This window comes from Prunus avium, chromosome 2 (assembly GCF_965620075.1).
Source record: "Prunus avium chromosome 2, drPruAviu1.hap1.1, whole genome shotgun sequence".
In the NCBI taxonomy this organism is placed as follows: domain Eukaryota; kingdom Viridiplantae; phylum Streptophyta; class Magnoliopsida; order Rosales; family Rosaceae; genus Prunus; species Prunus avium.
The window spans coordinates 40,606,055-40,633,629 of NC_142285.1; the positions used below are offsets into that span (position 1 = coordinate 40,606,055).

Genomic DNA, 27,575 nt, shown 5'->3' on the forward strand with positions numbered 1-27,575 from the left:
TGGGAGAGGGAAAGAGAGTCAACTCAACTACTACTCAATCTCACTCAAATACATAAAGAAGGAAATATTTATTTAAACAGTATAGCCACGCGGTTAGACTTTGTATTATATTCGAATATTTACTGATATACACCTTAAGGTCCAATGTATTGATACTTTTTTAAAACTATCTATAACTATACACCTTAAGGTCCAATGTATCTACTGATAATAAATGTTGCTTTGGTTACTGCAGTTCAATAAGTTGTGAAATAGAGTGCTCTTGCTCGAACCTTAGATAACAATCTGAAATTAAAGTCAATTTCATCCACTTGAAAGCATGGTAAAACAAATGTTAGCAAGCAAAGCATGAAAAAGCCACATAGTAGCTGGAGAGTCTTAGGAACTGATGGTAACTCCATGTGAGTAACCAAGTGATCAGAGAAAGATACTCTTATGAGAGCATATACTTCCCATGTTGAGGTGTTCCCAAGGACCAACCACCATGCTTCATTTTTCACCTGTAAAAGAGAATCTGAATCTCAGTTTGGTTTCTCATTACTAGTTTACAACAAGAAGAAGTTTTCACCTTGGGGAAACGCGGGATAAATGCTCTTGATTTGTTTTGCCTGAATTTGGTGTTCACCAGTGTGATGTCTAAAGAGTGAGACTTTCTGCTGAAGTTTTAATTTCACTTGGATACGTGGAAAAGGCAGCAGAACCTAGAAGAACAAAATATTCTAGATGCAAAACTACTGAAATCAGTTAACATGCCTGAAAGCCAATAACTGAATTGTATTTCATTAACCTACCCAGCCCAATCAAAAAGTTGTCCAGTCATGTTAAATCTTGACCTGTGGGTTAGTCAGCCATGTGTCAACTATCTTAGAAGTCCGTACCTGATACAATTTTGAAGCAGGAAAATTTCCAGTCATGGTCTGCAAAGTTGCCTTGGGGAGATACAATAGTTGCTGTACGCTGAATATTCCTCTTTTGCTTAGCGAGTCAACAAGTTCAACGTTCATGCATGGCATATCATCCGTGAGGAAGAATCCCCATCAAACCGTAAACCCTGAAAAGAACCCAAAAGATATGAAAAGAGGCTAGGAGGTGAAAACTCTACTTTCTTGAAGGAACAAATCATCCGAGTCAAAGAGTAATTGTTAAAAATAAATATTTAGATAAATCAAAGCTTCACCTTTTTCTGAAACAATTAGTGTACCATTTAAGTGCAAGTGCTGCACATTGTCCTTACAGACAAAAATATATATGGCTAAATTCCAAAGTGGCCCTTCTAACAACACTTGAGTAAGTCATAATTTCTCATGCTTTAGGGGTCTCTGAAGGTCTGGTTAACTCACATCCAACCCTTACTCAGACCAGATAAATCTACATAAATAAGACAAAAGAAGAGCTTCTCTTGGAGGACAAAGGAAAAAAAAAAAACAAGATAAACAATACAGGAAAGAGACATGTACTAACAAAATTCAAGGGTGCTCAGCATTGCCGATTAACATCTCTAACTAATCAACTCATATGCTGGATGTAGAATGTAATAATATAAACAAGGCAGAATGCCCAATTTGCACTCGTCTTTTATTCTAGGCAAGTACTACTACTAAGAAGAATACCTGCATGACCATTTGCAGAAGATGCATGCAAGTAATTGAGCTTGAAATCCACCCACTGTTAGCACATATATCTATCATGGCCTGGATGATTCGGATACTTTGATCCAATACTGACTTCAAGCCTGTGACGTAATCACTGATTGGTAATTCTAACTGCGAAAAATGTTGCAGAATTCATGCATGGTAAGAGCATCCACAGTGGGGGGGTGTAAATTCGGGGGTGTAAAGCCACTTTTACATCCCCTTTACACCTCCGGGGGGTGTAAATATACTTTTTGCTCCAGTGGGGGGGGGGGTGTAAATTCGGAGGTGTAGCCGTGGGTCCCAGCCTTTTATGTTGACTTTTCTTCATTTTTCTTCTCTTTTCTCGGGTGGGTCCCGCCTGCAAGGGATGTAAAAATGGATGTAAATATACATTTTATTTTACATCCCCATGGTGGTGATGTATATTTACATCCATTTACATCTCACCATTGGAGACGATTCCGGTGACTCGGGGTGTATATTTAACATACACCCCCATATACACCCCCCACTGTGGATGCTCTAAGAGAATAAAACGATGAGATGAAAGAACTAAAAAGGAAAACGACATGAAGTTTTTATTTCAAAAACATATAGTTGAAGACAACTCTGACCTGAAATAGCAGATTGGCTTTGACATGTGGATCTTCTAAGCAATCCTTATCCACTTTATATCGAACTCTCTCAGACAATGCTTCCTTATAATTCTCCTATTAAGATATTACAGTTCGAAATCATGATTAAGATCTCATAATTTTTTAATACTTAAAATTTCACTATGATCCGATGGAGAACTTTTTGTTGTCTTTGCGGTATGCAAAGAAAAACATATTCTTGTTATCAAATTTGTATGGAGGAAGAATGATTCCATATGACTGCGATATATTATATATATATGAATATTATATATTATATATTATATGTTTTATATGCCCTTTCTTAATAAATAGGACTGACTGATACCACTTCGCTCACAAAGCTAGTTAAGTATTAATTGTCTCCATTAAGTGTGTGCCTTATTATGAATAAAAAATAAAATAAACAAGTACCCAAGTAAGAGCCAACCATAGACTTATTACCTCGTTATGCCGCACAGGAACTGCGTTATATTCAGAAGCAGCAGATAGGATATGCAAGACGACCTATAGTACAGAACCTTCTTAAGCATAACGGCATAAAAAGTAAAAGCGAGAAATTAAAATGCTGAATAAAAATCTTCAAGAACCATTTCTTACTTCAAGCGATGTATCTGATCCTATGTTTGAACCAAACATTGATAGTCATGTAACTAAGATAATACTGGGATGCTATTGAACCCAGCATTGTTGGCTCTACATTGTCTTCATTAATCTTGATGCATCCACTGTCTTCCAGATCCTCAAATGTGTTTTGCACTAACCTGCCAAAATAATCAATAAGTAATCAAAGCAATGCCACCGAAAGAGAGAGCATATCCTGATAAAAGAAAAAAAAAATATCCATGAGAATTGAGCATGGTATTACCTATAGACAAGTAAGAGCTGAGAACTTCAGTTTCAGTATTGTCCAAGCCATTGTAAGCTGGATTAAACATCTGTAGAAAACTATGCTCATGTAAGATCTTGTACAGGCTCAATAAATCAAATACTAAGGACGCTAATCAAAACCAAAGGCTTTTAACTTGTGTCTTCACCATATTTAAGTACAAGAGGATCATTGTGCTGCTCCTGTCACAGCAGCAATGCAAATGATATAGGACTGCAAGACTTCATCCATTGACTTTATTAGATTTTCTGATATTCAAAACCCCAAACAACCTGATTCCTAGTATTAATATTTGAGGCAAATATTCATAAAGTAATATGATTTGTGTTTATTGATTGTTAGGGGGGCGGATTGTGATGGACATCTACTCCCATCTTTCTTGTAGAATCTGAGCAACTGTTGATTATAAAGGGGGAAAGCATGTAATCTGATTCACATATTGGAAAATCAACAGATCTCTTTGTTTTCCCATCATAATATTCGGTTCCCTGCAAGAGAATCAACACTTAGGTAAAGTTGTCCTGAAGAACAGCTGCTGTAATATACTCCTGCTAGAAACCTTTGTAAATATAGGAACCAAATGAAAAAGATACCGCACAAATTTTTCCTTACCTTAATAATGACCAGATGATGACCTGGAAGGTTTACACCCCATGCCAATGTGCTGGTAAAACCAATACCTATAATTTAATACATATGCCTAATCAGTATATAGAGTAAGAAAATGATCTTTTTTATATTCTCTTTTCCTAATGTGTTTTTCAGGAAAGACTCATGCTTACTGAGGTAAAACAGAAATGCCTGAATCTTGTTCTTTGCAAAAAGCTACTCAACCAGAGATCTATCTTTGTCATTCAGACCGGCATGGTGTAATCCAATGCCAAACTGCAAGGTGTGCCTCAGGTTAAAGAACCATCTGCTGGGCTTCTTCTGGCATACCAAGAAACTGCCTTGGATGTTCATCTGACGTTGCGAACTTCAATAACAGAAAAGCACCCAAAAAAATCGAATCAACGCAGCAGCCGAAACCGAAGAAAAACAATCGAAGCTTGAGTTGAGAGAGAGGCTCAAGACCGAGTATTTGAATTTTGAAGATTGGACTGCGAGTGCAAGCTTCGTGTTCGTTTCTCTGTCTCTCATTTCACTCGTGCACCACATTCCTCTGCTAGTGCAAGCTTCATCTGTCTTCTTATGGAAAAAAAAGGACGCCCAGACCCACCTAGGCCGCCTAGACCCGCCCAGGCCGCCTAGGCCCCTCCTAGACCCGCCCAGGCCGCCTAGGCCCTCGGCTAACTCCCTTATATCATCAGAGTTGTTATCTTAGTGAAGATTTCAATAGCTGAATGACATTTGATGGTTTTCATAGAGAGAGTCCAATCCAATTGAATCAGCGCAGCAGCTGAAACGAAAGAAAAAAAAAATCGAAGCTTGAGTTGAGAGAGAGAGAGAGAGGCTCAAGACCGAGTCTTTGAAGCTTGGAAGCGAAATGGCTGTGTGACTGCGAGTGCAAGCTTCGTGTATATATTTAAAGAGTATTGCCGTGCGGCTATACGCTTTGAATGTATTTGACTATTTTAAAGGTATAGCCGCGCGGCTATACTCGTTAAATATACAAATTTATCGTGTTAGTTTAGGGTTTAGGGCTAAAATATCACTTTTGCTAATTAGGATAGAGTTATTTCTTCAATTATTTTATTTATAGCAGTAATATTGGGGAATGAGAATTTAAATTCTTTCCGATACCTCCCATTCTAATAATTTCCAGCTATTAGCCGATTAGGCAAGAATAAAAAATGAATTTTATTTATAAGAAATAATACGGGTTAAACCCATAAATACAACAACAAAAAATAGGAATATCCACCAACATTTTGGGGATAAAAGAATCTTAAATTTCATGGTATAAAATTGCTTGTGTAAGAATTTACTTTCTAAAATGTATCCATCGTAATTATGAACTAAACCCAATGACAACCTTTTTCTCATTGCACTTGACAACCCTGCTCTTCTGCTATGAGATATATCAGTTCACATTGCATTCTCTGCATATGAAAAATTGGATACAACACAGTCTAATGAGACAACGAAGAAAAGAGTTTTGAAATAAATTGAAGGTATCAAAGGTCGTCATATGGCATTGATATATATATATATATATATATATATACGAACTATTCTAAATGAGATTTCAAACAAGGTGTTAGATGAGAAGTAGTATCTCATTCTTACAAATACCATACCCACGTGCACATGAAATTCTCAACGTTAAGAAGGGAGAAAAGTGCAATACCTCTTGTATCTCGCAAGCATAGGAGATCCAACATTTCATGACGATGCTAGTTTAATAAAGAAGCAAGCTGCATCCAATGATACATTAATACCGGCAATCATAGCCCACAATATACTCAATTTTAATAAAGAGAAATATAAAGTTACCAAGAAGCAAAAACGCTCAGGATCTTGTAGTGAAGGCATCAACGCTTCCATGACGAGAAGTCTCTCAAGTCGTCTTCGATCTGTAAAGAGATACTATCATACATCAAAAGGGCACATAGGTATACTAAACACAAGAATAGGGGAAGAAACCATTCTTATGTACACTGGCATTACATATAGATTGAAAATTTTAATGGCTTGAATAAAGACAAATTGTCACAAGTAAATAAGATATGTTGATCTAGAGATAAAGATCCTCCCCAAATGTTCCAAGCAGAAGCTTCCTAAAGATGAAATCTTAATATGACAGACATTTCAGTGGAACAAAAGGTTTAACCTAATAAAACTAATCTTTCATTTCCAACCATTACAATTGACCACCAAATGGAAACATGTAATCTCAGTCAGGCAATAATATTCACCCAAAATAATGGAAAATCTGATTCAGGATATATTCTTAATGGTCATCCAAATACCTATTATAGAGGACTAAGAGATTTAACTTATGGAGATAACCCATTAAAAAAAACAAAAAAGAAGGTAAATTCCGAGTTCATTCAATTGATGTCATTCCTAAGCATTTTACCTTGACATGTTGCTCTTTTACCCCGCCCTATCCATAACCAAGCATACTGCATTATTTGTCAATTCCTGCAACTGGACAGATATAGAAGTTAAACCATATAGGTGCAACCAATATGAGGGGGAAAAACATGGAAGAACTTTGTCTTGCGTCTTCCTACAGTGATGCATGTTACACTTCAAGCCATTAATACATTAGCTACAGGGGCTTTTAGCAATGACATTATTAGACTTAATTCAATGACAACTATAATACATTTGAAGATTTACAACCAAATTCCATTAGGTCACGTGTCACATGTAAAATAAGATGCCTTATCCACAACACTTTAAGCTCTGCTTATTGTATCTCAAGTTTTGCCAATTGAAGTTGAAAACTATGCAACTTTGCATTAGAAAAATGTGTGACCAATTTGTTAGTAATAAATTATATTTTAAAAAAACTCAAAAGCATTGTTAAGCACCAGATCAAGTTTAACTCAAGCTTCTTACTATTCTCTACAACAAAAAATTTAAAAATAAAATATAAAAGAAAATAGCACACTCCAATAGAGAGATTACAGCAAACCAAATTGTCATGAACTTACGTATGCGCTCTCTCTAGACTCTTTTGGTGGATATATGTCTTGTACCCATACAGTAACTGAAGAGCACATCAAAAGACAAAAATATTGAACAAGAACAGTAACTAAAGATCAAATGAATGGCTAGACATCTCATAAGACAACTCACCCATCTTGGTCCCAAGATCGAATTATAAGAAACCGTCGGCGACTTTGAATCTACATGAAATAGTATTATTATAAGTATGTGAATGGATCATTAAAAAAAAACATCATAACTTCAAACAAAATGCATTCTGACATGGAAATATTTATCATAGGTAAACCTATTAGTTAATTTGCAACCTCGGGTGTATAAATAAAGACAAAAAATAAAGGATAATTCATTAAATGAAAAGTATATCAGTTTTAGCATTCATAATGCATTAAAACAATGTAAATAGAGAGCAAAAGTACATATTGAAGTAAAAGACACTAGTATCTAACCTCTAAATAGAAACGTCCATCTGGAACCTACATAAATAATAAATATTTTCTTTAAAAGGAGGAAGCATGGTAGTGGAGTTTACAAATGACATTCTGCATACTAGAAAATTAAGAAGGAAAGGAGAGGATGAAAGACCTACTTGATAATTTCCACTTCACAAGAAAAATCAGCTATTGAACCTGTTGAAGAATCAATGAAAACCTACAAAATTAAAAAACAAGCCACAATCAGTGAAACTTATACTTAAGAAAGTTAAGAAAAGGACCAGTGACACTAATCTACCATTCCCATCCGACGGTTGCCTTCCATTATCCTCCTTACCCGTTGTTTAAAGGACAAGGTACAAGCAAAAATCTATGAATATTCAATAAAAACAACAAAACACATGGACTGTAGAAAAGTATCAAGTAGGCATATACAAAACTTGCCAGATAAGTTTGTCAACATAGTTATTTTGCAGCAAATGTACTTCTACGTTTAAATATTTTATGAATGTCATATGTGAAAAATATAAACTGCTGACCAACTTACCATAAGTCTACTCCCATCTTTCTTGTAGAATATGAGCAACTGTTGATTACAAAGAGAGAAAAGCATGTAATCTGATTCACATATTTCTTTCTTTCCATTTTTTATTCTATATAGTCATCCATGATTGATATTGGAAAATCAACATATCTCTTTGTTTTCCCATTATAATATTCTGTACCCTACAAGAGAATCAACACTTAGGTAAAATTGTCATGAAGAACAGATGCTGTAATATACTCCTGCTAGAAACCTTTGTAAATATAGGAACCAAATGAAAAAGATACCGCACAAATTTTGCCTTACCTTAATAATGACCAGATGATGACCTGGAAGGTTTACATCCCATGCCAATGTGCTGGTACAAACCAATACCTATAATTTAATACATATGCCTAATCAGTATATAGTGTAAGAAAATGATCTTTTTTATATTCTCTTTTCCTAATGTGTTTTTCAGGAAAGACTCATGCTTACTGAGGTAAAACAGAAATGCCTGAATCTTGTTCTTTGCAAAAAGCTCCTCAACCAGAGATCTATCTTTGTCATTCAGACCGGCATGGTGTAATCTAATGCCAAACTGCAAGGTGTGCCTCAGGTTAAAGAACCATATGCTGGCCTTCTTCTGGCATACCAAGAAACTGCCTTGGATGTTCATTTGACGTTGCGAACTTCAATAACAGAAAAGCACAAAAAAAAAAAATCGATTCAATGCACCAGCCGAAACCGAAGAAAAAAAATCAAAGCTTGAATTGAGAGAGAGAGACTCAAGATCGAATATTTGAATTTTGAAGATTGGACTGCGAGTGCAAGCTTCGTGTTCGTTTCTATATCTCTTCATTTCACTCGTGCACCATATTCCTCTGCAAGTGCAAGCTTTGTCTGCCTTCATTTGGGAAAAAAAAGGACACGGCCTGCCCTGGCGCCCAGACCAGCCCAAGCCGCCTCGGTACCGCCTAACTCCCTGGTGTCGGTGTCCTCCCGCCTAGCTTCTAGGCTGATTTTTCGAGCACTGCTCGAAACATGGAACAGGCTTGCTCTGTGCCCTAGACGTTCGTAGTGATGAGTTTGAGTCTGATTCACTAGAATATTGTACATTTATAAACTATCATGCTTAAAGGTGTTTAGCGCTTGAATTTAAGGAAAAAAAACACAAACCTAGCTAGCTAGCTAAATAGAGGTAATCATTTTCCCTTAAAGCAGAATAATAAGCAGGACTGGTCGAGTGGTATTTCTCCAACAACCCATTAGGATTTAGGAGCAGAACCATCTAAAGCTGAATCTCGTCTTGTGGCGGTAGCCGGCCCAAACCAAAAGAAAGGAGCAAAAACGTCTCTATATGTCTCTGGTGTTGCTCTTTAAACGTCAAACATAATTCCAGTAAACAAATTACTCAATTTCTTCATGGTTTCCCGACATTTTCCCAACAACCAAACAAGAGAAACCACAGCAAACGCACTCACCGAAATGAGTCATCCGCGAAATGGCTATGACTGCGAGTGCAAGCTTCGTGTTCCTTTCGAATATATTTAAAAAGTAAGCCCACCGAAATGTAGTCTTCCGCGAAATGGCTATGACTGTGACTCCGGGGGCGGAGCTAGGATTTTATATTTGAGGGGGCCAAAACGTTAAACACAAAAAGTTTAGTTGTATATTTTTTTTGGCCTATTGAGTAAACTATTGCCTACAAAAGCACTAAATTGAAATGAGTGGTTTTCTTTCATAAATGTAGTATGATTTTACTATTATATTCATATTGAAATACAATTTTGATAAGTATTGATTTGTGATGAGGGGCCATAGGCTTAAGTATAGCAATTTTTCTTTGCATTTGTTACCACATCCAATATATACATTCAAATGGGTAAAATACATTGGGGGGCCAAGACCACCCCTGGCCTTAACACAGCTTCGCCCCTGACTGCGAGTGCAAGCTTCGCGTCATATTAAATAGTATAGCCGCGCGGTTATACTATTTTTAATTATTATTTTATTTTTAAAGCGTATAGCCATGCGGATATACTGGTTTCATTATTTTTACGATACAGCCGCGCGGCTATACTATTTTTAATTTTATTTTAACGAGTATAGCTGCGCGGCTATACAGTTTTTAATATTTAATTTTTAAAATGGTCCCTGTGTTATAGTCATTTGGCCAATTTAGTCCATGTGGTGTACTTGCAATTTTTATAAGTAAAAAAAAAATTATTCAGTTCAATTAACAAAATAAAAAAAATATGAATAAAAAAAAAACTCTGGAAACCTAACGACCTTTATGCCCTTCTTCTCTCATGCCGCCACCACCACCACACCCACCAACGTAACCCCCATGAGCAGTCCCAACCACCACCCTATTCTCTCTCTCTCTCTCTCTCTCTCTCTCACCCACCCCCACAGAATTTGTAATGCGCTTGAATGAATTCAGCGCTGATGGCTGCTTAAGCTGCATCATCATAGAAAGCACAAGACGAATTAAGTTCAAAGTCATACAAGAACAAACGGATATAAACTGTAAAGTTATTAAAAGAGAATCAAATATACCATCCAAAGCAGTAAGCATTATCAACATCATCTCAAGCAACCTCAACATTGAAATCCTTATTGAGCTTCTTCCAGGGAGGTGAAGATGATTTCATGGCATCAAGCCAACCGTTGGACTAACATCATCGAGCTTTCCTTGCTTTTTCCTGGGGATGTAACTGTACTTACTTGCCAAATGAGAATGATGCTCCTTGCGGTGAGTATGGCAACAAACTAGAATGGAGGCCTAGTCTTGATTTAGTTCTCGGTGGGCGGCATGAGAGAAGGGCATAGAGGCTGTTGGGTTTCCAGATTTTTTATTATGTAATTATATTTAATTTTGTTATTTGTGTTCATAATTTTTTATTTATCTGTAAACTGAACTCATTAATTTTTTTAATTAATTTTTAAAGCTTTAATGAATGTTTTAAGTTAATTTGACGGAATAGACAACATTGACTAACGGAATAGAACACAGGAATTAAATTGGCCAAATGAGTACAACACAACATTTTAGCATTTAAGCCTATAAAGAAAGAACCGCCTATTGAATAGGCGCTACGTGTCAAAAGCAGCACAGCCGCCCGGCTATACTATTTTTTTTTAAAATTAGTGAAACACGAGTATAGCCTAGCGGCAATACTACAAATAAAATTAGAAAAAACCAAGTATATATAGCTGTGTGGATGTACTATTTTTAAAATAAATTAGGAAAAAACCGAGTATGGCCGAGAAAAAAACGAGTATATATATCTGCGTGGATGTACTATTTTTAACATAAATTAAGAAAAAAACGAGTACAGCCGCGCGGCCATACTCTATAAATAGAATATTTTAAAAGGGAGTATAGCCGCGCGGTTATACTCCATAAAAAGAATATTTTAACAGTATCGCCGCTCGGCTATAAGCTATAAATAGAATATTTAAACGTATTGCCGCGCGGCTATACTCCATAAACAGTATCTCGCAAGAGATTTTTTAAAAAGTATAGCCGCCCGGCTATTCCGTTCTTTAAGTGAAACAATTCCAGAGCCTTCCTTGATATGTAGCTGAAGCGATGAATGTCCAGATCAATCTCAAAGTAGTTAGGACCCTGCACGTGAGAGAGCTTGATAAAGTCAAACAACATGGTTTTTATGTTTCATCATCTTAACACTCAGCAACATAAATGTTCAATGTTTACCTTGTAAAAGCTTCTTCTCAGCAGAACTCCGACCGAGATCCCTAGGATTTACCACCCCAGCCAAGATCTTTAGTCTTTCTCTAAATGGTACAGTGGAGTCCTTTGCCAATCCTTTAACTTTTTCAGTCTCATCGTCAACCATTTTCTAAAAGCATCATTCAAATATATCAAAAGACTGAGTGTTCCAATAGAACATAAGATCACATTTCCATCAGGGAGAGTACATCAGAATAAAGTACATGCCTATCCAAATGGTGAAGTTGCATACAAAATGAAGTTACCTTGATGCTGTCTTGGAATTGAGGAGAGATGTCTTTATCAAAATTCTCAGAAACTTTGAAATACATTACATGACTCATCCCCTCTCCATCACTATCACCAAGAAACATTGTAGCAGGATAAGTAGGCAACTGCAACAAGGCGCAGAGCAATATCATTAGATATTGCCAAAATATAACAAACAAAACATAACAAGATAAATTAATTCTGAAAAAATACCTGTATGTTTACAATGAACACTTTCCCATTTGCTTTCACTTTGGGAAGCTCAGGATGCTGGGCAATGTGATGTATCTTTTTGGGGCATACAAACACATCAACACCTATTGGAGTATATGGACTGTAGTTCGGAGCAGTTGACTTTAGCAAGGCAGAACAGAGTAATTAGTTGCAAATGTCTAAATTCAGTTAAGGTTGGTTTTGACAAAAGAAAAAACCAAAGTCATACTTGAAATAGTTCTCACCACGGAATTTAAAAGTTGAGGGTGGAATCTCAGACCAAGATCTTGAAGTCGGCTTCTCTACTCTACAACATGGAATGACATATCCTGGTCTAGCCCGATACAAAAACCTTTTTGATTGACCTGTGGATATATCATTGAAATGTTCAGTAATATACAAGTACATCAATCCCAATATTCTAAGTTTTCTTTCTATTCAAAGAAAATTGAATTATTTGAATACTTACATTGTTCAATGGTTTCTTCTGCATCAGAGGATCTCCTTTTAAAAGAAAGTCTGAAAACGGCTGATGGCTTTCTCTGGGACTGCGGAACCAAACTCTGTTCGAATCTTATCATTGAAACTTACAGAAGGTACCAATCGAGCTAAGCCGGATTTTAGGTCTTTGTCTTGAATTTTTTCATTAGAATCACGTCCATCCTCTATAAGTCCTTCAAAGCTTCCATAAGAGTGATCTAATATATTCTTCCTCTTACTGCAAACTTCATCAGCCTTCCCTAAGCGAGAAAGTACATAGCCCTGGGTACTAATAAGCGAAAACCGATTTGATTCCCTACGCTCATCTTTGCCTGTGATTTTATCTGATTTACCTCCATCTATTTTCATATAGCTTTGGTATTCTTCATACTTACACCCATTATCAACAAAGCGAGCAGATCTTTCATACTGAAGTACTTGGCCACTTGAGATATTCCCGAATAGATTGCTTGCTAATGGAAAACCATCTGTAGAATAAGAGAAGAAAATTAAGAAAACAATAGAAAATCCTTTTCCAATAAGTAGCTCAAGAAAAATTACTTAAGTAGTAATGACGTTTTGCATTCAAACAAGACCAAAAGGCTTTCATTCTGTAATATGTAGTTACAGGCTGATGGCCAATACCTCCATGTATACTGATAAAGTCATCATCCGAGTGAGACTCCAGAATACTCACTGAGTCAAACCAAGCTTCCTCTTGGAAAATTACTGCAAATGAATAACTTTCAAAATATGAGATTCAAGAGCTATAAATTTTCTTGTCAGCACTATTGGTTGAAATTGAAAGAGAGTTGAAATCTGATGAAAGAAATCACACACCATTCAAATCATATTGACTGTGGTGCCATTGTTGCTGGGTAAGATGGAATGTTGAATAAGAAACCTTAGTTCTTCTGTGAGTAGTTGTTGCACCATTCTCAAAGTCCACATGAACAAACTCACTGACAGCATAGTCACTCATGCGAGCTCCTGCATCACTATTTATTTTCTTGAAACTGGTATTTCTTTTCTTGGTACCATCTGAAGCGGAGCAGGTTGCCTTTCTATGGCGTTTGATGACCCGCTGACAGTGTTTTTTCCGTGATTTAATTGTTTTGGATGGGGTTGACATGCAACCAGCCATTGTAGCTTTTAAATCATGCAAGTCCCAACAACAACGATGCCTTCATCAAGTCCTCTCCAACCTGTGTGCCTACAAATGATTCAAACTACATCAGAGAAGATTAAAGGATTTCTGGAAAGTAGTTTCTATGATCACAAATAATCATGAGAACGCAATCAATTCTTTCATCATGAGACTGATTCAGTAATTTATGGCTCAAACGCTAGGCCAGTTAACCAACTTAACACTTGGAAATTATTAGAATCAAACGGATGACACACAGAGGTCTCTATGTTTAATGAGTATGGTGGCACTATCAGAAAGCACCTTGGTTAGAAGCGACTAGTAACTTGAAGCACTACACTAGTTATTCAATCAATTTGTAGATGAAAATTTGTGCAATCATCATAAAAATCAAATGTCTGATTCAAACCTTCTCAAACAAAGTGGGATGTCTCTTTCCCAATCCCATAGACAAGCCACTTATCTATCTTAAGCCCCAAATATTTAGTTCTGGCTCACTAGAACATAAACATGACTAGAAAACAAAAAGATAGTACATCCACCTCAAGAACAACTCAACAAAACCTTAGTCCCTATTATCTATCTTAAGCCCCAAATCTTTAGTTCTTACTCAGGTTTAATTAATTAGTACCTTTCTCTTAAGTAGTTGGTATTTGCAAAGTAAATGGGAGCATCAATCTCAAGTATGAGAATTCCAGGATCATTCTTTGCATTGGGATACTGCTCAACATTTCTGTAAACCATGGAATTCGAACAGTTTCCTTGAACCAAAGTCCTTGGCCTTGCCACAAACAAAAGTACCCTGATCACAGATATTGCAACCTACACAGAAGAAAAAAGAAATATTAGTTCTAATGCGTAGTTTTAAGTTGTTAGATATAGTGTTATTGTCAGACACAATAATGATACGTACCGCTAAGACTAGTTCAATTTCAACGCTGCCAAAAACAACGCCGATATAGGCACTCATGCAGACAACAAAGTCAAACTTGTCAACCTTCCAGAGGTGAATTGCGGCTTCATAGTCTATGACAACAAGCAAAGCCCGACTATGTGTTTCTTTGTCTGTATATTCCCCAAGTCTGATTCAGTCAGGATTTCCAACTACTCATCCAACTTAGGCCAAACCAGATTCCTAACAATTAAATACTACTTTTACAAGCTAAAATCTCTATTGATCCCTCTAGTAATAACTTTTCGACCACATCTTTCTCTTTTCAGGATGCAAAACACATAATCAAAAGCCAATTTCGTATAGCGGCCATCAGAAATTGAAGCGAGTTCATAATTTAGATAAAGTCGGGAAAAAAAAGAGAGGACCCGCCTAGGCGGCCGCCTAGCGCCTAGGCCGTTTTTCCAACAGCCTAACTGAACAAAAGCACAGTTCATAGGTTTTGAGCTCTAATTATGGACATCATTACCAAATTTAACATTACAGAACAAAATCCACCACCTGTTCTAGATTTATGTGCATCATAGATTTTCCAAAATAAGCAAAATATAAAGATAATTTAGTTAAAACTACAAGTGATCTGAATGCATTCCACTAAAAAGCAGGAAGCAGAGTAATTGGAGACTAAGCTTAGTGAAAAGAAAAACCTTGGGTTGAACAAACTATCCCACCAGTCAGAGTCTGCGGCTTTAGGCTCGACTGGAACCAAGCTTAAGTTTTTCGTCAATTTCCTATCTTTCTTGCTTTTCTTTGATTTCTTGAGAGACACCGTGAGAGCTCAATTGAGGAATTGCCCACCACTTTTTTGGCCTTGAACTTGAAGACTCTGATGGGAAGTGATTCAGTGAAGCGAGCCAAGCAGGGGGGGAAATGTAAAAGCTCGTATAGCCATTTTATATATTATAGCCGAACGGCTATACTGGTCAAATAATATTTAAATAGTATAGCCCTGGCATCTTTTTTTTTTCTTTTTCCCCTCACAACAGCACTTGAGAAGCATGTTCTTGCAGACGCCATATCTCATAAACTAGACACAGAAGAATCAGAGGTAATCTCCATGTCTGTTTATACATTCCCCCTCTTTTCTTTTTTTCTATCTAGAACTTAAAGCTTTACTCCATTTATTTCCTTATCAATAATGGGTATACTCAATTTTTCCCTAATTATTTTTTAAAAAATAGTATGGCGATCGGCTGTACTCATTTTTTCTAATTGTCACCTGGCGCATAGGCGCTGGGAGGGTCTTTTATATATACTAGAATTTTTTGAAATTTTTTAGGAAAGAGTAAAGAGTATAGCCATGCGGCTATACTCGTTTTGCCTATTTTTTTAAAAAATAGTATAGCCGCCCGGCTTTACCTTTTTGACACGTGGCACCTAGGCGCTGGGCTTGTCCTTTTTTTAATATATAAATAGTATTGCCGAGTGGCGATACTTTTTAAAAAGAATATTTAATCCGGGAAATTTCACCGACATAGACCTGTGCCGACAAACTTTCATCGGGAGAGGTTTTTTTAAAAATTTTAAAAATATAAAATTAGTTTCTATTTATTAAATCTGCATTATGGAGGCAGAAAATGTACCTACTACCGCGATTACCCGTATACTGCCTTTGGTAAGTAGCTTTGGTTTCTAGTCAGAGTTTTCTTTCCTTAGTGAACTTATTCGCATGAAAAGAAAAGAAAAGAGAAAAAAATTATGAAAACTGATAATTATAGTTGTCTGCTAAACACTGTAGCTACATTGAACGGAATTAAGATAGATGGTGGTAAGGCAAAGGAGTATGCATGGCTTGCTGAGACAGAACCAGATGATCTCTATATGCGCCCGGGAAATTACACAGGCCCTACTATTCAAATTTAAGACTCAGCAGTCATCAGTGACGATTACTAAATGAGCCCTATGCCTCTTTGTGTTTGCTCCAGCTTTAGACCTTAGAGAGAAAACATTCCATTGTGGTTGACTGCATTAGCCTAAGCAGAGAGGTAACTAAGGCGCTCAAGCCTGCAGCAAAACTAGTTTATCATAAAGAGAATTGAAAGAAAAATGGAGCTTGTCGCTGGGTGATGATATCAAGTTTATAATCAAGTTAACTGCACCAAAAAGGATCACAACCACAATGAAGAGATATGCATTGTGGACTGCACCTAGAATAAAACCACCAGCTATGAACCCCATCACGAAAAGTAGAATCAAAGACCATAATATTAGCTTTGGGAAACTCTTCTTAAACGAAAACTCGTCATCTTGGCTAAGAGTAGTAATGGCCTGGTTGTGAACAATGGACGAATCTTGTACTTTCATTGATCCCATAGACTCCAAAGGACCAGATACTTTTGGATATAGCTATACTCGTTAAATATATAAGAATATTTAAAGAGTATAGCCGCTCGGCCATACTCTTTAAATATAGTCCAATATTTTAATAATATAGCCGCATGGCTATACTCTTTAAATATATTAGAATATTATAAAAAGTATAGTCGTTCGGCTATCCGCTTTAAGTAAATTCGAATATTTTAATAGTATAGCCGCTCGGCTATACTCTGTAATATATTCTAATATTTTAAAAGGATAGCCGTTCGGCTATAACCCTATTAGAATATTTTACTAGTATAGCCGCGCGGCTATACGCTTTAATATTATTTTTATTTAATTTTTATATTTTCATCTATTTACCAAAATAGTCGCCTTCTCGCTTGGGGAATATTTCCGATATTAGGAAAAGAAGCTTCAAAGCACAAGATTCTACTGCATATGAACCTCATCAACTGCGCTACTCTCAGTGGGCTATGAGTCTCATCGTCAAACTGGGCTTTCCTCAACCTGCTCATTCTCTGGCTCTGCCCACATCAACTTCCAAAAACAAAGTAAGCAACACCATCTTTCTCTCTCTCTCCGTTTGTGTTGTTTCTCTTCTGTGCTTTTTTTGGTCTCTTTTGTCTTTGTCAACTTCATGTTCGTTAATCATATAGTAATAAAAATTATCAAATTTATCTATCGCAGACTCAAAATTCAACTTTAACTCTATCATCTCCAACAACCCAGAAACCAAATGGAACATATGGAAGCAAATTTCCCAGTTCAATTGGTATTAATGAAACTCAGCCAAAGTCTCAAATTCAACCCTTAATTGACATCCTACATGGTTGTGAGGACATGGGGTCTGTAAAACAAGCAAAGGCTGTTCATGGGTTTGTGTTAAAATCTGAGCTTTCGGACCGAAACTTGCTGGTAGTTTTAAATCATCTAGCTCATGCCTATTCGAAATGCTCGGATTTTGGCACAGCTCGTCGATTGTTTGATGAAATGTCATGTAGGAACATATTCTCTTGGACAGTTATGATTGTTGGGTCGACTGAAAGCGGCTTCTTTCTCGATGGATTTAAGTTCTTTTCCGAGATGGTGAACAGTGGAATTTTACCAGACAAGTTCGCATATTCCGCAATTGTGCAGACATGCATTGGTTTAGATTGTATTGTACTGGGCAAAATGGTGCATGCCCAGGTTTTTGTAAGAGGCTTTGCATCTGATACTTTTGTAAGTACATCTCTCCTTAACATGTATGCAAAATTCGGAAAGATTGAGGATTCATGTAAGATGTTTAATACTATGACAGAACATAATAAAGTCTCCTGGAATGCAATGATTTCAGGGTTGACATCAAATGGTCTTCATTTTGAAGCATTTGATCATTTTCTAAGAATGACGAAAGAAGGAATTACACCAAATATGTATACACTCATCAGTGTCTCAAAAGCAGTCGGGAAGTTAGGTGATGTTAACAAGAGCAAAGTGGTTCACAGTTATGCCTCTGAATTGGGAATGGAGTCTAGTGTTCTAGTGGGAACCGCTCTCATTGATATGTACTCCAAATGCAAGTCTTTGTCTGATGCAAGATCTGTTTTTGACTTGAATTTCACCAGCTGTGGAGTCAATCCACCATGGAATGCAATGATTTCTGGCTATTCACAATGTGGTCACAGCCAAAAATCGATGGAGCTCTTTGTGAAAATGTGCCTGAAAAATATACAACCAGACATTTACACTTACTGCAGTGTGTTCAATGCAATAGCAGAGTTAAAGTGTTTGCAATTTGGAAAGCAAATTCACGGGATGGTTTTAAAGTCAGGGATAGAAATGAAGGTTACAAGCGTCTCCAATGCAATTGCTGATGCATATGCCAAATGTGGGTTGCTGGAAGACGTACAGAAGGTCTTTGACAGGATAGAAGAGAGAGATTTAGTGTCTTGGACAACACTGGTGACTGCTTATTCTCAAGGTTCTGAATGGGAGGATGCACTGACAATCTTCTCAAAATTGAGGGAAGAAGGCTTTATGCCGAATCAGTTTACCTTTTCTAGTGTGCTTGTTGCATGTGCCAGCCTTTGTTTACTTGAGTATGGTCAACAAGTCCATGGCCTCCTTTGCAAGGCTGGCTTGGACACTGAAAAGTGTATAGAAAGTGCCCTAATCGATATGTATGCCAAATGTGGTAATATAGCTGAGGCACAAGAGGTCTTTGAGAGGATTTCTGAGCCAGATACAATTTCGTGGACTGCTATTATATCAGGATATGCTCAACATGGGCTTGTGGAGGATGCCCTTGAACTCTTTAAGAGAATGGAGCAGATGGGTGTGAAGGCCAATGATGTTACCTTATTGTGTGTTCTGTTTGCATGCAGCCACCGTGGTATGGTAGAAGAAGGTCTCTATCATTTTCATGTAATGGAAAAATTGTACGGTGTGGTGCCAAAGATGGAACATTATGCTTGTATTGTTGATCTCTTAGGTCGTGTGGGCCGTCTTAATGATGCAGTGGAGTTCATAAAAAGGATGCCAATTGAGCCCAATGAAATGGTCTGGCAGACTTTGTTGGGAGCATGTAGAGTACATGAAAATGTTGAGTTGGGGGAGATTGTAGCTGAGAAGATCCTTTCAGTTAGGCCAGAATACTCAGCTACCTATGTTCTTCTATCCAACACTTATATGGGGACAGGGAGTTATAAAGATGGAATTAGTTTGAGAGATGTGATGAAAGACCGAGGTGTGAAAAAGGAGCCAGGTTGTAGTTGGATTTCTGTGAAAGGTAGAATCCACAAATTTTATGCAGGGGATCGACAACATCCAGAAAAGCATGAGATATATGCAAAGTTAGAAGAACTGAGAGTGAAGCTTAAGTCCATGGGTTACGTTCCAGACTTGAGTTATGTATTGCAAGATGTGAATTTGGTTGAAAATATGGGGATTCCTGGATAAGCTCACATGAAAACATTAATTTTATAAATATATCCAATATTTCTGGTATATCTGTTCAAGTAGTGGAACAAAAAATTTGTGATCAAGATAGAGAAAAGCTGCAGCAACAAAGAGCAAATGAATCTTTAGATGATGAAATTGAGGTGCCAAGTGCATTTAATGATTTTTTCCACCTGCTCAGCTCCTCTTTCAGGCTTGGGAGCAGTGCGTCCAGGGTAAATACAGGCTACGGATGTAAAACCCATAAAATTTCTGTTGAATGGTCCAATGATATGATGTTGGGGTTAACAAACTGACCATAGGACTGTACAGCTTGGGCATTTTTGGAGTTGTGGGCTCCTGAACATATTCCAAAATAATCCATGCTGATGTATAATAGAATGTTGATTTCATTGTGCAATTGGTTTATGGTGGATATAGGCTTCTTGACCACAGAGAGTTTATTGGGCACAGGCAGATGTACTCAAGGTGCTCTGTACAGGGTCAAGCGGCAGAATTGAGTTCGTGTTAAGGACCCTGGGACTGCTCAACCATTGAACACCATCCACCAATACAAATCATTTGATACAAAATGCAAAATCCTCAATGATGTGCAGAAGGATTCAGGTGGAAGCACCCAACCTTTGCGGAAAAAAAAACCGGTGAAAATCCTGTTCCGAAGTCAGGCATGATTGATATGGTTAGATAAGCTTTGCTTTATGTCCTGAGCCGGTGAAATAAGCCTGGCTTCTGTTATTGATTCCGAAAAAAGCAATCTTGGTTAAGTCATCATTGCTGCTTTCCCTACTTTTTTTTTTTTCCCGAGTGTTATATGCGGTGGGACTCATTTTATCCAAACTGTACATTCACTGAAGGAACTCGTTACAAATCATCGAGTGTTCAATCATTCATATGCGCCTGTTTGAAGATTATGTGCCTTGTATTATATGTGTTAAAGCAACAGCAAAACTTTTATCTTTATGTTCTTAACACCAGAATAAAAGCAGGAAAGAAAACACCAGTCTTTTCTCAATAAATCTTCTTTGGAGTCTGCTGGCATATCCATCTAGAAGTTGGCTAAAAGGGTTTTAGTTTACACTATGACATATTTACTTACAATGAATGGGGGAAGTCATGAATCCGGCGACTTAAAGTGCTCGTTCGAGGAAAGTTACTTGGCAGCAGCTTTTTACTCTTGCTTGCTTCTCCTCCAATCCAATTTCCATTATTGCAAAATCTCAAAAGTTTCTCCTATCTTGTGGGGCTTGCTTAAGAAAAGTTGCAACGCCAACACAAAAAGACAGCAACAGTTGAAAACACCCTTCTGAGATGTCTCTTGCTTGTATTGTACATAGTCACATATACATCATACATGGTGGGCTTAGCAGCTCTTAAGATATATATAAATTTCCTGCCATCGCTGCGAGGATCTTTGCTGGTTTCGTTACATGTGATGAACAAGACACACATTATACAACTTTCACAAAATTATTTTCTTTTCTCTCATCATTGTAATTGCAATTATGTCATGTTCGATACCTACAACCAACCCCGTGACCTCAAGTTTTTGCATATTATATTTTTATTATTTTATTATTTTATTTATTTATTGTCAAGATCAGTGGGGTAGAATTGCTCAACTCGAAGTAGTACCTCTGTGATTGAATGCCATGCACAACAATGATGTGCTAAATATAGACGATTGTTTGTCTTCTACTTAGGTCACCTCCAAGATGATGGGTACAGATTTCTAGTCACCTCCAAAATTAATTACAGTAATTTTTTTTATTTTTTTTTCAAAGTGTAGATAGCTAAATGCTTCAGCAAATTGTGAATATATTTCCATTCGATTCACATCTTGAACTGTCGTACAATTTTTGTACTGTGGCCTACCAGAGAATGGAGTCAATAGACCGATTGACCAGTGACCAACCAACAAGCCCTTTTGTTTATACGAAATTAATTTCATATTATTGAAGCTAATTAATCAGGTGATGATGTTTTGAATTTTCTAAGAACGTGGGTGTTAGAGAAGAAAACAATACATGGTGATATCATTTTCAATATATTTGGCAGAAGATAATTTGTTTTGGGATGAAAGAGGACAAGGCAATATAGCTGTATGAGGTCTAAGGCTTGGTTTGTTTGCATGGGTGCTCTCTCGGTACACAAGAAGCTTATTTACAGCAAGGCAATATTTGTAGGCATTAGATGTAAGCTAGAATTCTAGAATGGCGACGTTTGGACAGTGACCATTTATTCTTCAGTGTGGGGGATGCATATGCACAATGAAAACCTTAATTCGAACACACGACCTCGGACTTTATAAGGATAACTGCTCTTAACAACTTGAGCTACAAGTTTCGTGTTATATTGATGTATTTATATATGATATAAATCCAACCAAACTTTTTGGGTATTGTTATTTATATATATATATATTATCCTTTGCATGTAGATTCTTCAATTGCCAACAAGAACTCTCTCTCTTTCTCTCTCTCTCTCTCTCTCCATGAACAACAGAGGCACTTATCACTCAACTTTATACTTCGATGGAATTTTGTTTCCATTGTCACATTTGCATGTGAATGTACTTTCCCGAAGTGCAACTCACGTGAGTTTTGCTAGCAAGTCACAAGAATCCTATATACTACTATACTAAGGATAATTTGTTTATACAAAGAAAAAAACTAGTAAATGTATAGATGATAGTAAATATTTATTTGGTTTTTTTATTTATTTCGAATGAATTACGAAATTTTGGAGCCTTATGAAGGAGCACAGATTGGTGTCAAGCATTGTAAAACGATGGCTCTATGTGGTGATTGAGGTATGGCTTGTCATTATATGAGATTTTTATTCTGTTTTTTTATTTTTAATAATATGGAATGTCACGAGAAACATTTCTCAATAAAGTAATACTTTTGCTGCATGATTGTGCCCTAATTAAATGGGTTCCAATTCTTTTGTTGTTAATTTTGTTTTTTTCATTTTGAATTGTTTCATCACATGATGAATTGGATATATACAATATAGACACCAAAACGCGTACAGGTCAGTAATGTGCCATAATTAACTCACATCAACTTTTAATGAGATTATGAATTATAAATATTAAGGAGTGTTGTTATTTCCATCCCTGTCCTATTTTCCCACCCACCATTGGCCAATTTCTCTCTATGCCTTCCCTTCTTTTTTTTTGGTAGTAGATTGCCCAATTTCTAAAGCACCTCTTCATTGGCCATTGCTTCAACTACAGCTTTTTGCTCAAGTTATGCGATTGTTCTATCAAATGCCTTCTTTTTGAGACGGAGAGAACTTTAGGATTGTGTTTTTTCAAATTTACATGGTGGATGGGGAAATAGGACGAGGGGTGAACATAGAAGCATGAGAACAATCAAATCCTAAAAGAATCTTCTCTCCATCAACCTCCAACTTTTTGGCAACTAACAAGCCCTAGAGAGAGAGTAGCATATATTATTCAGCTCAAAGCCGATGTAATTAAGCTCTCTTTCTTTATATGTAAAATTATAATTAATTATGAATTTATCCACTGTCAATCATATCATATGGAGTTCCATGCACCTCACGATATCTTGCATCTATTTTCAAAGTGCTTTTTTGAAAAATCAACTTCATTTAGAAGTAGATGGTTATTAAAAAAATAGTAATGGTTGGTGAAAGAAAAAAGGTTTACAAAACCTGGTGAGGAAGAATTGGACAGCACTGAAGAAATAAAATGAAAGCAGTCACTTCAATTTGATGAAGAATTGCTATAGCTAATAGGTTTCAAAGGTATCAAGACAAACTGCTTATCTGTTAATTTGTTTTTTCCTACTTTTCATGAGTATTATCATATCGATAAGCATCGGGTCACGCTCATTGGACAAACTATTCAAGTGATCAGTATCTTTGATTCACATATATATGCCTTCCAGCATATATATTACAAGTTGTCGATACAATTTCATGGAGACAAAACAAATTATTAACCTCAGAGTCACCACAATTTATATATTCAAGGAAAAATCACATCACTTAAGTGGCCCTTTTGTTTAGCGTGTTTTAAAAGACGACGTTTTGTTAATTGACAAGCACGCGTGTTTTAAAAATCAACCCAACGCAACTCCATTTTAGTAGTGTATAAGATGATATACCACGACGGTTTTATAAAAAACACAGTGATGGTTTAATTGTAGTAGTGTCTGTTTACTGCAAAAGCAAAACACACATGATTAATTTTTATTTTTTTTAAAATTAAGTTGGGGAGAGGGAAACCTAGCTAGGCTAGCAATCTAAAAATTTAAAACGTACACTCTAGAAATTGAAACTGTATATATGGCTAGGAAGTGCAAGAAATATTACTTTTATTTATTTATAATTATTTATTTTTATGGAGGGCAAGAGACAAGTTTGGGGCAGGGTATGTGTATGGAGAGTATTGTTTGGTTGTAATGATTAATGGGCACACATGTGAATAGAGTTGGTACGTGATTTGTCTGTGTCCACTGGAGACAATGCTGGAATCAACAAGTACTAGCTCCTGCAAACCCTCCTGCACTGCATACACACACGTATATATATATATATACATACATGTATATGAATTTGTCTTACAATCAAGTAAAAAAGGTTAATACACACATATATATATATATATATAGGCTATAGCTAGTTAGAAGTTAGAAAAGGATGGAAAGCTACTGTCCTCATGCACAGGAATAATTTACTTTAAATTATTGTTGCATGCATGGTAGATATTATTAATTTGCGTTTCCAAGAAATTAAATATATTATGGAGATGGAGTTTAGAGATGAAGAAGGTTGAAATGGCACGTGTAGAGAGAGAGGAAGAGAGAGAGAAAGAGGACAAAAAGGGCAACGGCTGGAGGAGGGGGGGAGAGAGGGAGAAGGAAAAAAGCCCCCGTGAGGAGTGTTTGGAGGCATTCTCTCCAGTCCATCCATCCATCCTAATAGCTAAAGTAATTTGTTGCTTCCTTCTTCTCTCTTTCGCTTGTTTCGATGGCTCCATGGTTGGCTTCTTCCACAAATCCACAGTTGCCACTCCCACCTCGATCCCTCTATCTCCATCACGAGCTGATCTCTCTGCTACCTTATGATTCCATTTCCAATTCCCTCCCGCCCATTCACTTCTTTTTTTCCCATTCTACCCCCTTCATAATCAAATATATGAAATAATAATGAATGAAATACACACGAACTCTCTCTCTCTCTCTCTCTCTCTCTCTCTCTCTCTCTACATATTCGATACTTATAATGTTTTCTAGCTTAATATCGAGTGGCCTTAATTCTGCATATCAACTTGCGCAGACAGCCAAAAACATGCTTGTGAAACTGACTCTTAATATCCCGATTACTTTTTTTTTTATCACAAGGATAAATTATATAAACACATCAATAATTTCTTCTCAAGACAGTGGCTGGCAACGTATTTCATTAACTATGTGATCTTATCAGCTTAAATTCTAAGGAAACTTTTTGAAAATGATAACGAGATTGTAATATAATTTATTTTATCTAAAAATGAAATATATATGATGTATTTAATTTTTCTCGTATGCGGATGTTCGTACGTTATTATCATGTGGACGCCATTGTAAACAAGAAGAAAAGCATGGAGGAGTAGTAAAAAATATATGGTGTCGTAATCTAATATTTGTTTATGCTAATTCCGCATTTTCTGGAATCATTTGATTGACGGGGAATTTGTATGGTCTCCACATAAATGATATATCCAACAAATTAAGCAAACTTGTTTAGAAGCTTATTATGAATGATACAAATGATTAATTATGTGCAATAATCCCAAGGATTACGAGGAATGTTTAACCCTTGCTACGTCATAATATTGCCAAAAACCAAACAATATTGTACCGTGAGAAGGGCATGTCAGTAATTACAGGCAGAATCTATTATCTGTTATACAATATTATTTTGTGAAAAAACTGAGGCAGTCATGTGCTGGGAAGCAAACAGGTGATCATATAGATTTGAGAGCTCCTCGCCCTCTTATAAAAGGCTTTCATCAGAGCTTTTCAGAGAGTTTGTAAGGAAGAGAAAGAGAGAGGGCAAAAAGAGAAAGCTGAGAAATCAGAAATTTATAAGATAAGGGAGGGAGAGAGGTTGAGAAGATCGAATCCGATATCCGTTTCCATGGTTTCTAGGGAGCACAAGAGGGTACTTTATGAGAAGCTGCAGCTTCTTCGTTCTATTACTAATTCTCATGCTGTAATTCCCCTGCTGCATTCATTTCTCAGGCCTTTCCTTTATTCCATTGGCTTAAAGTTGCTTTCTGTATATATGCTTTATACCAACCCAAAATTGTTTCCTATTATTTTGTTCTTTTGTATAATTTATTGTTTCTTTTCCTTATAACACAAAATATATGCAATTGGTTTCCTCTTTTTATTTTTTATTTTTATGTGTGTATGTGTGTGACCTTACCTCCTCAAAATATCTCATTCTTGATTTCAAATACAGATGAAGAATTTTTTTAATATTTATAATATGAAACCAACTTATTTCTGTAATTTGTTAATTTAATCCGTAATTTCTGAATTATCTCATTATGTTTTCTTGATTTTCAAACTGATGAGGAAATTAATCTATGTATATTTGTGTAATTTCGTAAATTTATATATATCAAAAGAGAGAGAATATTTGGAATCTATATTGACCATAAAAGTTCTTACATGGCAGTACTTCTTTAATTATCTAAATCTATGAGAGCATATATATATATATATATATATATATATATATATATATATATATATATATATATAGATATCTCGTCCGCATAGGAGAATTTATGTATATATTATATATATACAACTTCCCGTTTGTCACAATTTTTGGTTGTGCATGTGTGACAGCTAAACAAAACCTCAATCATAGTAGACGCATCAAAGTACATTGAAGACCTAAAACAAAAGGTGGAAAGACTGAATGAAGATATTGCAAATGCGCAAACTAGTTCATCATCAAGTGACCAAACTCCATTGCCTGTGGTACTACAAATTCCACCTTCTTCATATCATATCTAAAACTTGATGTATGAATATTTAATTAATTTCCATTTAGTTGTATATATGAATCAATTGCCTAATTTGTCACAATTTGTATGTCCTTAAATTTTCAGCAGGTTACAGTGGAAACCCTAGAAAAGGGGTTTCTGATAAATGTGTTTTCTGAAAAGAGCTGCCCAGGTTTGCTTGTCTCTGTACTGGAAGCTTTCGAAGACTTGGGTCTTAATGTGCTTGAAGCTAGGGTTTCCTGTGCAGACAGTTTCCGGTTGCAGGCAGTTGGAGGAGAAGTAAGGCATTTCAAATCTCTCTCTCTCTCTCTCTCTATATATATATATATATATATAATTGATTAGTGCATTAGACAGCAGCTAATAATGAGGTAATTTTTGGATTAATGTAGAATGAGGAAGAAGGTGAGAGCATTGATGCTCATGCAGTGAAGCAAGCAGTGGCAGTGGCTATTAAAAACTGGAGTGAAAACAACGAACACGAGTAATCAAGATTCGGTTGCTATATAGCTAGAGCTAGCAATTTATATATCTTTGTGATGATGAAGATCAATTTCCACTTCCTTGGATTAAAAAAAATCCTCTCCTTTCCTTTTTCTTGTTGTGGCTTTGCTATATAGCTAGCTAGGTTGGCATGAAATGAATTAATGTTGATCATCAAGGAATTAATCAAGCTTTAAACAACGTAGTTACGAGTACTTGATCAATCATATATAGCTAGTTAGCTCATCTTAATTACACCAGGG

General features: G+C 36.3%; 2 protein-coding genes and 2 pseudogenes across 4 annotated transcripts; 2 read left to right on the top strand and 2 right to left on the bottom strand.

Moving 5' to 3' along the window:
- Window positions 1-226: 226 nt before the first annotated feature.
- LOC110765875 (DExH-box ATP-dependent RNA helicase DExH14-like) lies at window positions 227-8,412 on the bottom strand (annotated as a pseudogene).
- Window positions 8,413-10,821: 2,409 nt separating this feature from the next.
- On the bottom strand, window positions 10,822-15,387 carry LOC110765872 (uncharacterized; annotated as a pseudogene). Its single transcript, XR_015833557.1, has 11 exons — window positions 15,182-15,387; window positions 14,496-14,647; window positions 14,214-14,404; window positions 13,276-13,648; window positions 13,081-13,164; window positions 12,425-12,923; window positions 12,183-12,320; window positions 11,956-12,107; window positions 11,739-11,867; window positions 11,458-11,602; window positions 10,822-11,367 (listed from the first exon to the last, which is right to left on the bottom strand). The product of XR_015833557.1 is annotated as an uncharacterized LOC110765872 (transcript).
- A 1,874-nt stretch (window positions 15,388-17,261) lies between these two features.
- On the top strand, window positions 17,262-19,841 carry LOC110765846 (putative pentatricopeptide repeat-containing protein At3g25970). The gene is made up of 2 exons (XM_021969085.2): window positions 17,262-17,404; window positions 17,541-19,841. The coding sequence occupies exons 1-2, from the start codon at window positions 17,327-17,329 to the stop codon at window positions 19,791-19,793; spliced, it is 2,331 nt and encodes a 776-aa protein (XP_021824777.1). The 5' UTR covers window positions 17,262-17,326; the 3' UTR covers window positions 19,794-19,841.
- Window positions 19,842-25,757: 5,916 nt separating this feature from the next.
- LOC110765867 (transcription factor bHLH61) lies at window positions 25,758-27,536 on the top strand. Of its 2 annotated transcripts, none has more exons than XM_021969109.2 (4): window positions 25,758-26,021; window positions 26,669-26,803; window positions 26,935-27,108; window positions 27,222-27,536. In XM_021969109.2, exons 1-4 carry the CDS (start codon window positions 25,947-25,949, stop codon window positions 27,315-27,317), a joined length of 480 nt encoding a protein of 159 aa, XP_021824801.2. In that variant the 5' UTR covers window positions 25,758-25,946; the 3' UTR covers window positions 27,318-27,536. The 2 variants fall into 2 exon arrangements, with proteins under 2 accessions (XP_021824801.2, XP_021824802.2); XM_021969110.2 differs by having other exon boundaries at window positions 26,938-27,108.
- The last annotated feature ends 39 nt before the right edge of the window (window positions 27,537-27,575 follow it).

Coding starts and splice junctions, on each gene's coding strand:
- LOC110765846 (XM_021969085.2), top strand. CDS start 17,327: ATGAGTCTCATCGTCAAACTGGGCTTTCCTCAACCTGCTCATTCTCTG. Junction 17,405..17,540: donor CATCAACTTCCAAAAACAAA/GTAAGCAACACC, acceptor TATCTATCGCAG/ACTCAAAATTCAACTTTAAC.
- LOC110765867 (XM_021969109.2), top strand. CDS start 25,947: ATGGTTTCTAGGGAGCACAAGAGGGTACTTTATGAGAAGCTGCAGCTT. Junction 26,022..26,668: donor CTATTACTAATTCTCATGCT/GTAATTCCCCTG, acceptor CATGTGTGACAG/CTAAACAAAACCTCAATCAT. Junction 26,804..26,934: donor ACCAAACTCCATTGCCTGTG/GTACTACAAATT, acceptor TTAAATTTTCAG/CAGGTTACAGTGGAAACCCT.